At 37.9% G+C, this 12,210-nt stretch overlaps 1 protein-coding gene across 5 annotated transcripts in view; it reads left to right on the forward strand.

The window, feature by feature from the left end:
• LCLAT1 (lysocardiolipin acyltransferase 1) overlaps positions 1-12,210 on the forward strand; it is a 115,397-nt gene that overhangs the window by 50,356 nt on the left and 52,831 nt on the right. For all 5 annotated transcript variants that reach the window (XM_027659317.1, XM_027659318.1, XM_027659320.1 and 2 more), the window contains one exon: positions 3,588-3,734. In XM_027659317.1, the coding sequence (XP_027515118.1) occupies positions 3,588-3,734 (147 nt within the window). The remainder of the gene's footprint in view (positions 1-3,587; positions 3,735-12,210) is intronic.

A 12,210-nucleotide genomic window follows, 5' to 3' on the forward strand; every position in this document is an offset into this window, starting at 1 on the left:
GCTTCACTCTTTCTCTGCCGTGTTTTTGTAATCAATGATTTCTCAACAATCTGCAAATCAAAAGGCAACCATTTTTCTGCAGTCAAGTGAATGCTGCCTTTCCTAGGAAAATTCCTATTGCCCAGGAGCTCTTAGACAACAAAAAATACTGAGCAAAAAGAGCAAAATATATTTACTTTTGTTGAACAATGTGTTGACCTAAACTTAAAAGTAATTAACTGAACAGCATGTCTCACTGCAGGCTGCACGTGAGAAGGTACTGCCTTCTGCTGCTTATAAATCTTGCTGATTAGCAAAACCTTTCATCCTGCTCATTGATTTACTGAATTCCTCCCATTTCTCTGTGCATTCCCATTTGGCTCCCACGTCATGCCTTGGACTTGTTACATGTTTCTTTAGCAGCACAATGCAGACACATTGTGGAATGGAAATCAAAGCAAGAGCTACTTTTGCTTTGTTCAAAAGCAGGCGTCTGCAAGCCTATGTGGGGTTTTCTTTCCTGCTTGAATCTGGTGGGATGGTAAGACACGTGTACAGCAGGCACTCTCCCCAACTGGTGCATGGACCAGGGTTTTGGTAGAAGCCAGGATTTCATGTTTTTGTTGCCTTTCACTGGAGGCCTAAAAGCATGAGCAAATGTGGAAGATTCTTTCTTCCACTTTCATAGATGGTAAAGTAGCTTGGTGCAGTGTGTTGTGCTGGGGTAAGTCAGGAGGAAACCTGGGTCCTTCACTATTAGTCATCTATCTGTTAGATAATCTGTTCTTATTTGAACACTCAGGACTGTTTTATCTAATTAGATACATACTTAAAGACAGACAAATTCTTCCAGAACACTGGATGTTATCTGTTGGAAAGGTTAGAAAATCAAACCTGTTGTTTATCTTAAAAATTGGATACCTCCCAACTCCTTTCCTACTGTTTCTTTCTTCCCCCTCCCTGACATCCTACTGTCATTACATTACTGGCTCTGTTTAATTATTCATAGTCCACATATAACACTACCACTTAGAGCAGGAATGGGAAACTACTGCACTATATCCTCTGCTTTATGCAGTTTAGTCAGGTAAAGTACAAGTCACCCAAGCAGCATCTTTTGTAGTAACTAAAGGTATTTATAATTTGATGTTCACAGTGCTGTTGAAGAATGATAGGTAGACTTTATGTGCAAGTTTCCCTATAATTTAAAACCTTGTGCTGTGTGAAGAAAGGCAGGGGAGAGGACGGTATCTGGCAGTGAGGTTTTTTCCATACTCCCTCTGCTGTGGGCCAAAATCACTCTTCCTGAGGAGCTTCTGACCTGGGAAAGTATCAGCTTCTTGTTTCTCTTCTTTCAACCTACAGGCTCTGTTGCAATGGGAACACAAGGACTGAATAATTTGGGCCTGATGTGTGATGCCACACAATAAAATGTTTTAGCACAGTTAAGATTTTCCATATTCTACTTTAGGCATAGTGTCCTAGCTACATAAAATATACAAAAGGTCTGGGCAGAGAGGTAAGAATGACTGGAAAACCCCGAAACCATGGCAGAACTTTCCTAATCTGTATGTACGAAGCCCTGATTAGCTCAATTTAAAATACTGGTTTTGTAGCATTTTAATGCCATGTATTACAGCACTAGGAGATGATTACATGCCAGAAGATAGCACAGTTAAATTATATAAGTTATTTTAAAGTTACTTTAAAACTTACCTTTTTTTTTTTTCCCTTAAAATAATTTGTTTAAACATGGATAACCTCTGTTAGTAAAACTGTACTGATACTTCTTGACACTGCAGATGTGGGAATGTGATATGTGCATAAATGCAGATAAAATGTTGTGGTCAAAGTTTAGTTTTCTTTGCAAAGGGTTTTTCACAAGTATACCATGCAAATTGGAAAAGATTTGCTGAAACTGCATTCTGGGCATTTCTTTTCTTAATTCATATAACTACTTCCAGTATTCAGTTATCTGGATATCATTGATTATCTGGATATCTGAGATGCATTATGTCCAGATTGCAGAAGGCATGCTGGTTATGCATGTTCCATCTGTTAAACTGATTTAAAAATCAAAAGTATCTACCCCATGATACAGGTCACAAATCTTTAACAATACAATTAATATTTCTAACCAACACAGAGAGATTATGCAGCTCGGTTAATGCATTATTCAGGCTGAATGACTTATGAAGTTGATGTAAAAATGAGTGACTTTAATAAGTGGTTTTCTAGCATATGCTTCTTGTGAGATACTGCTATGAACAGAATAGAAAGGAATCCCTGTAAAGAGAACCTGAAATAAAGTGCAAGAATAACATATTGTAAATCACCAGCAAAGGAAAAACAAGCTTTGAGAACTGTGGTGAGCAAAGAGGAGAATGGGAAGCTTGATGTTTTCTGTTTGATGTGGAGGATCTGTCTGCAGGTTTTCTGATGAGATACAAGCTAGCCAAGTACAGTGGTAAGGCAATGTCATGCTCTTCTGAGCCCTGTTTAGGAGGGGAGCATCGCTGGCATGTGGTGAGACTGGAGTCCTGATTTTTTGTCCTGCTGTCTGAACTAGTGGACAGAACTTCTAATATTATGTCATATACTGTATACTATATACTTGTGCCCCCAAAAAAAGCCAAGAATACTTATTGAAGATAATGGTGTATGACCCCTGAACTGCAGGCTCAGCAGCAGTTTCACTTACTTAACTGCATTACGTTGTCAGTTTGATGTCGGGTTGTAAATCTTCTTGTGTATTAATACAAATAAATGGATACACATAATTTTTTTCTACAATTAACTGTAAAGAAAAGCTTGGTGTTTTCTTCTATGGGTAATGGAAATTATAGGAAGGTAGATGTAATAAAGCCCCCAAAGCAACAGATATTTTCTGCACACTGCACATGGTTAGTGGGCAGTGATCTCTACATAATGCAGCTGTTACCCTGCAGTGCATTGCTTTAGTGATGTCCATCACCTGAGCAAATCAGAGTTGCAGGAATTAAGGATATTATAGTGAGGGCCGTGGTTTTAAATGCTTCACCTCAGAGAATCATATCATTGTGTAGGCTGGAAAAGACTTTCAACATCATTGAGTCCAGCGTTAACCCAGGACTGCAAGCCCACCACTAAACCACATCCCTAAGCACCACATTTACATGGCTTTTAAATACCCCCAGGAATGGTGACTCAAACACTCCTCTGGGTAGCCTGTTCCTAGGGGTAGATTGACAACCTTTTCAGTGAGGAAAGTTTTCCTAATATCCAATCTAAACTTCCTCTGGTGCAACTTGAAGCCATTTGCTTGTGTCCTGCCCCTTGTTTCTTGGGAGATTGAGCCCCACCTCACTACAGGCTCCTTTTGTGACAGCATGGACCCTATTCTTGCTCTCTGGAAAACTTTTCTGACTCTGGTAACTTGAGTTTTGCATTTTAAATACATTATGCATTCTTTTTTAGAAGGTAACTAAAAGTGCTCTTAATCAGTTGAAGACAGGTGGGCAGCAAATAAAAGCTGATGTCTAACACAGTTTATAAAATATTTTGGAATAAAATCACTGTGGAAATGTAAGAGTGAAATGTTACTAAAGGTATATTTTTTTAAACTTTAGGCTGGGCAATGCAGGTTGCTGCCTTTGTTTTCATTCAGAGAAAGTGGGAAGATGATAAGAGTCACTTTGAAAAAATGCTGGATTATTTCTGTGACATTCGTGAACCACTACAACTCCTCATCTTTCCAGAAGGAACTGATCTCACAGGTAGGCTGCATTTGTCATCTTCTCATGGAATGTTCAACGTGGAAATTCTTTGTTGTTTATGGAAAGAGTTTAAAAAAGTCCAAGGCAGGAGCAAGACTTGGTTCTCACGGACAGTAGAAATTATAGTGAATAATCAAATGATGTGGTGATTAATTTGAGAGGCACAAATGTATTTCCACTGAGAGACTTTGCCAATCTGCCTGAAGGAACTTACATTTCAAAGCATCTGACGATTGAAATAATTTTTTATTGGTCAGTACTGTATATACATTGCATTAGCAAGAGTAAGTTTAAAGACCTGGAATATATCACTTGCATGTTCCCATTTCCTGTATTACTGTGGCAAAATCATATCTCTGAATGACTGATTGGAAAGGACTAATAATTCTGTTTGACTTCTTGCCTGGGGTTTTAAGAAGAGAACATGGAGATTCTTGTTTTTAGGTCATGTAAGCAGTCTGTATCTGCCTCTACAAGAGAAATATCTCTGTAAAACAAAGGTTGAGATTATCATAGGAATAAGTTTGAAGAGTTTGAACCTGTGCTATTAATTTTTAATCAAATATCCAGCTTTATACAGGTATATTATGGCATCAATAGCAAGCTCTTAACCAGTGAAGATGACTCAAGTGCCATTTAAAGAAAACATTGTATGAATGTTCTGTGGTGGTTCATGGCTGCAGCATGATATGATAAGCATTATCTTTAAATAGAAAATCAATTACAATTAAGCTTCTAACTTTAAACTCATTTAGAAGATTTTTGCTATACTTTGCATTGCAGATATTCTCAAATCATATTTTATGGCAAAGCCACATCAGTAAGTACTAGACACGGTATAAAAATTAGTAACGTATTCTGCTATTTTTTCTTCTGCATTCCAAATATCCTTAAAATTGATATGTTATAGTATCCAGGTACTATCACACTGTAGAGAATTGTCATCACTTGATCAGCCTTTCTGAAAGAGGGTAAATTCATTGAACATTCTTGGACTGCTTCACGTGATCACTTTTGTTGATTGGGTTATTTTGTATCTAAAGTTAGAAAGAAGGATGGAATTTTCTTCACTAGGAAGAGTGGTGAGGCACTGGAACAGGTTTTCCAGAGAAGCTGTGCATGTCCCATGCCTGGAAGGATTCAAGACCAGGCTGAATTGGGCTTTGAGCCACATGATCTAGTGGAAAGTGTCCTTTCCCATGGCAAGGAAGTTGGAACTGGGTGATCTTTAAGGTCCTTTTCAACTCAGACCTTTCTATGATGCTATAAAATTATCTAACTTTTTTTCATTGAATTAATGAAGAACTGTCTCCTCCTAGCTCTAAATTACAAGGTGCAATCTTATTCATGGAATCAGAAGACTCCTCCTTAGAGCACTCACACTCTCTTTCTGAATAGGTGCTTCCACCTCAAGATGACTGATAGAATGGGATTGTTTATTCCAATCCAGCTGGAATTCCTTCTAATGTCTCCCAATATTCCCCAGAGACAACAGATTTTTAAAGTACTGAGAAAGTTTTGTACTGCAGCTTTAAAAAAGAAGATTTATTGGAGGACTGACACAACCACTTGTGCTGATGGGTGGCTGGGCAGCCCAGGGAGGAAGCAGTGCAGGGGGAAGGATGGAGTGATGGATAGAGGAGACAACAGGGCACTGCTGTGCTGGCTTCTGACACATTAAACTGTCCTGCATTTAGCAGTCGTAACTTGCCATCAAGTACTGAACGCCACCTTGATATTATATTTGTGCATAAAAAGATGTCTAGAGACAGGCAAAACCCTGGGATTTTTTCTGTGGAAATAAATAGATCTCCCTATCTAATTGTCTTCACAGGAAACGTTACCTCATATATTTAAAAATATTATAAGAGACGGGGAAAAAATCCCTTGACGAGCTAATCCTGACCAAGCAATAAAGTTATGCCATATGAGAATGCTAGAACATAATAATCTATTTTATGTAACATTTTGAAGAAGTGATTTGCAGAAAACTTATGTTATTGACCTATTAGGACCTATTGCAACCTCATGTTCCATCTGTTAGAATAAGAAATGTGGTTTTGTTCTGAACAGTTGCTCAAAATTCTAGGGAACATTTTGCAGAAATAGAGGCAATGACTTCTGTTTTCTGACCAAATTCCAAAACTGCTAATTACTTCTGAAAACAGAATTTTTCTGGTGCTTAAAATGAAAAATAACATTCTACATGCACTTCACTGAAGAGCAGAATTGCTGTGCAGCTCTGTGCTGCTGTCATTTTTTTATCCTCTCTGTGGCCGCATGGCAAGGATAGATTTACTCCTCTTTATAAGAAATTGGATAATATTTTCAGGTATTCAAGAATGAAAGATTTCAAAGAAATGTAAAGTATGACTTTATTTATGCATGGGCCAAAGGCTGACTTCATGTTGGTGAAGTACTTTGCGGTGGAAGATGCTACATGAATAAATTTTAGAAATGGTAAAGTCACGAACCCTGAACATTGTATTTGCAGACTGGGTGAATAGAGTCTGAGGTAATAATTGTATAATTATATACTTATTTCTGATAGGTTGGCCATCTTTTCACTCTGGAGTACTTGAAGGTTAAAGCTAAGTGCATCAAAGGTATTTTATTGTAATTGCTTCAGAAGAAGCCCTCAGCAGATAAACATATAGCCAGACTTTCTGAAGCCCTAAAGAAAACAAAGCAACCATAAGTCTCCTGCTTCTGGAAAGCTGGAATACGACCCACCATCTTGCCTACTCTTGTTTTTTTTGGTGTTCCTTATAAGACTATTTGTAGTAATTCTTCAGAAAGCAATGACAGAAAAAAAAAAAGTCGCTCTATTGCTTTGTGTCTGGTAAAACCTCATTTCCTATGGATTTTTGTCTGCATCCCTGTTCATGGTCTCTTTTTCACTTCAGCTTCTCCTTTTTCCTCGTGTTTCCTTCTGTGTGACATTTCCTCCACAAAGCTCTTTCCACTGTCTTGGCAAGAGGCATCACGTGCTCTGCTCGTGTTACCCGATGGGCTGCTGCATGCTGTGCTGAAAGCCCTGACAGATTGAATACCCATGGAGCCTTCCTTGGCTTTTCCCATTATTAGGATCTCTACCCTCAGAAGCTTCCCCTTCACTCAGCCACTGTTTTTTTTCTAAAACTTCTGCTGGGCTTAATCATCTTTGAATCTCTTGTCCCTGACAAACTTTGTTTGCAGGTGGCAATAGCTTCAAAAGTTAAGGGGAGCAAACAGGTGGACAGAGTGTGATTGCACAGACCTTTTTTCCTTGAGGAACAGCTGAAAAGCATGTAGGAAAGCTAGCTAGAGCTCAAGTTTTGGCAGGAATGTTGTCTTGTGGATGACAGAAGGTAACAATAACTGCAGTTGGATTTTTAACTTTTCTAGTAAATTTGTAGTACAAAGAATACTGTTCAAAAGCACTGGTAGGGGTTGATTTAACATGTAATAGTTTCCAAATAACCCAAGTAAGGACAATTACTTAATTTTTTTCTTAAAATTGTGAGCCAGTGTAGTTTTTCTCACTTCTATGCAAACCTCTGATAGATAAATAAGAGTTTTATTTATTTATTTATTAAGATAGACTTTGGTAGTGCTCGTTTATTCTTTCACTCTCTGGCACTAATATAATTTGAGGGTACTTGAAGTCATAGAAGTACAAGCATGCTTTTATCATGTACATGCATCATTTTATCATTTTTCTTTTATCCCAAGTGGATTAAAGGAAAAGGCAGTAGTCAAATTTCAGTGCACTAGTACTAGCACAAAAGAAAAGAAAAAAGTAGCAGTTGAGAGTTGTTCAGAAGTACTTGAATTAAAGTTGTCCAAATCAGCTTTCCAGTAGGATGATAAGGGAAGTTTACAATTCTTTTGGGTAACACCCAGTAAAATACATCAGCCCGAATGGTGTTGACACTGTAAAAGTATGTGAGCTTGTTTGTTTGAGAGGAGCTAATACTGCATACATATTTCATAGGGAGCAAACACTTAGCTTTTCACTGGGTATAGATCTTGGAGTTTTAGATCCAAATACGCTTCAGACTCAGATGAATGCAGCTGTTACTGCATTATGGCTTTCATCAAAGTAAAATCCTAGAGATCTTAGTTTTAATTCAAAATTAGCTCACAAACTAAAAATGTAATTTGACTTTAAAAAAATTAAATTTGTTCACTTTTCCCACTAGTTTTCAGGGGCAAAAGGCAATTTAACTTCTTAAAATCTGTAACTCAAAAATCAAGAAAATGTGTTAGCATCAGCTCTTCCTCCAGTTACTTTAAATGAAATTCTGAAGTGTGGTGCTTCAAGAAAGTGCTGGCTTTCTGAGCTTTTTCAGTAATTTTAAAATGTGATAAATGGGATTTGCCCACATGATTTGGAGATAAATGAGAAAAAAAAATGTAATCAAATTAATTACCAAAGGCAACAAAGGAGCAAAAAAAAAGTAACACGTTTTGGCCAGAATCCTTAAAATTTTGTACTTTCGTGTTGTTTGACAGTCACTCTGCAGAAATGTTTAAATATTCAAATAAATTGGACTACTTGTACTTGTCACCACCACCCTAATGAATGTATGCTCTGAGGGGCTGCAGGTATTAGCTGAAGGAGATGGGGGAGGAGAGGCAAGTCAGTGCAAGACCTGAGTGGACAGACCATGAAGCAGTTCTGTAAGTGCCCCACATCACCCTCTATTGATAAACTGACTGCTTTCCATAAAAATAACTTATTCTCCTTATTTGTTTTTTTATAAGCAAATAGAACCAAGGAGTTAAAATGCAAAATGCTCCTAACAGAAATGAGGAGCAAAAATTCTGGGAGTACGTTTGTTTTGATTTCAATACAGTGAAAGAAAGAAAGTAACCTGTTTCTAGAAAGCAACACTTACGCATATTTTTCAGAGAGAGTAAGCAATAGGGGGCATTACCTGTAGCCAGACGATGTGAGTGACCTTTTGGGGTTGAGGAGACCCAAACCAAGTTCATTTCCAAGCCCTATCTCAAGAGCTTCTTGATGCTATTTGGTTTAGTAGGTTGGGAGAAAAGAAGAGAACACGTTTCCTCTTTTTAAGGAAATTTTTAGGCATATATAACTTTTTTTTATTCTTTCATCTGTGAATGTTATAATCTGGCCAACAGAACAATGAGGGATCTGCGCTGAGTTTGGCAGCGCTGACAGTGTAGCCTGGTCCATTGGTTAAGGGATTTTAAAGAGGTGTTTGTTGTGCGAATTCCCTCAAGTTGCAGAGGATGTAAAAATGGGTTTCTAATTTCCTGGATCAGTTTTCTAACTTCTGGGTTTCGTGTAATGAGGAGTGTCGCATGTTCTGTGCCTTTTGTTGAATCCATTTCTGAGCAGCTGACTTGCTCTCAATTTCCCCCCAGGGCTTTGGGCACTGGTGTCTCTCACAAGGATCCCAAACAGCAGTGGGCACAAAGGTGCTCACATCGACTGACATGATGGCAGTCAGAGCATTTGTTCATAAGTAATAGTAGAGTAAGAAACTGGGTTTTTTCAAGTGCTGAGACTAACGGGAGAGGGAGGAAGGGCATTATTCTTAGGTTTTTTGTAGAGTGAAGGCATATCTTACCCTTGCTTTCAGTATGGCATCAAAACCCATTTGCCTTCCTGACTTGCTGTAATAAATAATCATGTTTAATGCACAAAGACCTGTGGCTTGATAGTTGTTAGGAAGGGAAGAGGGAGATGATTTTTCCAGATGACACTGATCATTGTGTTAGCTGGGAGCGTTACTCTAGTTCTAAAATCCCATTACACTAGAGTAATGCAAAAAGGGAAGAGAGCAGTCTCTGTTATATAAAACTTACAGTCCAGAGGCAAGACAGGGATACAAATGTCAGGAAATAGCTGAATAGTGTTGGCCAGTGTGCTGATGTCCAGCTGTTCACACGTTTTTAGAATGGCAGTGTAGTAAAGGGAAATTTGGAAGATGTTTTGCAGATGTTTACAGTGAGTTCTTTCCAAGTACAGGGAGGTGCAGTAAGAGGAGGTTTGAAGATGATTGTTTCAAGGCAATGGGCACTGGAGGTCCCAAATCTTTTTTAGCAGTATCAATTAGGTCTTACTCAGAGAATGAGTGTGCCCATTCACTTTTTGGCTTTCCTGTGGTTCAAGTAGGAGTGTTTTACAAACACCAAGGAATTCATTTTCATGCTCCCTCTGAAGCAAAGTGCTAATGAGCAGACATAAGGAGATAGTTTTTCTGAGTGCTCATTAACTGTGTGCAGTTTGAGATGCTTAAGAACTGCTTGACTTTATGTAGATTTATATGGCACTTGTGTCTCAAAGCTCTGATTGACTTGATTTGCAGACTGTAAGTTTTTCACAGTGAAACTCCAATTTGGATATGCAGAAAATGAAGAATATTATACTTCTGTCCTTTGGAAACAACAATACATTAGCTTAAGAACTTTGTGATAAATTAATTTAAAAAATTTTACTTGAATCACTAAAGAATCTGGAAAAGAACTCTTGATTTGAATATTTTTTTTATAGCAACACTCTTGGTCATCAGTGTAATTTCTTAAAAAATAAAGAGTTTTAGTTGTTGAGCTAATACAAGTATTCCTAAGAGATAAAACCTGGCTTTTTGGGGGAGCATTTAATAATTACAGATTACTGTTGCCTCTTTTGCCATTCCAAGTCTTTCCCATTGCTCACTTTGCAAGTTTTGCCATTGCAATGGGAGTGCAGAAGGCAAGTCCCCTTCACTGATTCAGAATGGTCCATTTGCGGTATTGATTGGAGTAGTAGTCAAGGAGACAAAAATAGATCGTCTGACCCTGTGGTGAAAGACATGATGTATATGTCCAAGGGAAGATAAGTTACATAGCCAAGTATAATTTTAGTGTTTCACACATTCTGTAATTTTAGCAATGCTTTTTGAAGTTGTAATATTTTTCAAGTATTTGTACGTTTTGGCAATTTGGCAAGAATTAAATATTTGGATTCTCTTTGCTGAATCACTTGCTTGGCTACTGTGCAACAGCTTTCCTCGAAATCACATGGTCAGGAAATCTGTGCACTCAATCTTGAGGGTTATATATATGAAAAGCAGCACCATAATGCTTGGAAACAGTAGGTCACAGGAAAAAAATACTCAGTACGCTAATATAGCATTTATTAGTTGGTAGATAATCTTTTGGGGGAGCACCCGCATTTCTTATGAATAGAGCTCGTGTAATTTAGGGAAAAAAAGGATGCAGGAATGTTGCATTACAGCAAAATAGAAATTTCTCACTACTGTTGATTTGTTCAGTTATGCTGCTGTGCCTTTACAGGAAAAAATTATGAGGATTGTAAGGGAAAGATTTATCTCTATGACTTCTGTTAGATTATTAAACAGCAATGTGTTTTTCATTACTTTATCTGTCATCTCTGTTAACTATGAACGCTTGAAAAAGACCTTTTTCTGCTTGAAAAACATGATATATTGCTTAAACAGTTATTTTGTTCATGGATCTGTTGGTGGGATTTTGTCTTTTAAAACACCTGCAAAACTTTGTAAATGAGTTATTAAATAAGCCAGTTGATCAAATTGGTTTTTACCATGTTGCCAAGGGAACACTGCATGAGTCCATTGCCCATTGGCTCCAGGGGAGGCACAGCAGTACCCACAGTAAAGGACTAAATGTAACCAGCAAAGTCCATTTAGCTCCTGACTGAAGCTGGTTGGAAGAGCCTTCTGCACATCATGGGAAAAAAATTGCTTCCTCTCTGTCTGTCTTCAGAAGTTTTTGCTTTGGTGTCCCCATCTTCCTTGTTTAGTGGGCTCTGTTAGCAACCAGCTCTGGAAAGCCCTTGTCTGGCTTTCTCACAAGAGGTTCCTTCTTACCAGAGGTTTGAAACACAGTTGTTACAGGGTTTAGCCAGCCTGCTTTTCAAATGCCTTGTGTGTACTCTACCTACAGTAGCAGGCACGTGCTGTGACACTGAGTCACTTGATCAAAAAATTAAAACACAGGGTATGTACGTGCAGAGCAGGTTGATGAATAAAACGTGGCGAATTCAGAATGAAGATGTAAAATACAGTTTTAATGTATTAGATTAACTGCTTTTCTCCATTTAATGTTTTCTTTCTGAAATAAGTTTAATGTGGTTAAACACTGATCTCAAGGTATTTCTGTACATAGTATTAAACCTACATTACTATACATTGTGCCTTTTGAGTTAAAAAACCCCTGAAATGCAGTTGAGCCAGTTGACACATTTTACTGTAAAATGGGTATTGAAGTGTACAGAGAACTATTAACAGACTTTAAATTGTAGATTTCAGGTTGCATTTGATAGATATGAGATTTGCTGATTATTTTCAAAGATAAATGAACGGGTAAAAAGGCTTTTCTTGCCTTGGCTCTTCCTCATACCATGGTATGACCAACTGAAAGCACACTTGCTGTCTGCCTCCCACCCGAAAAGCTGTTGTACTTTTGTACTGTGTGAACTGCTGTTGAACCATTC

Source organism: Corapipo altera, unplaced genomic scaffold (assembly GCF_003945725.1).
Source record: "Corapipo altera isolate COAL_440 unplaced genomic scaffold, ASM394572v1 48, whole genome shotgun sequence".
Classification (NCBI taxonomy): Eukaryota; Metazoa; Chordata; class Aves; order Passeriformes; family Pipridae; genus Corapipo; species Corapipo altera.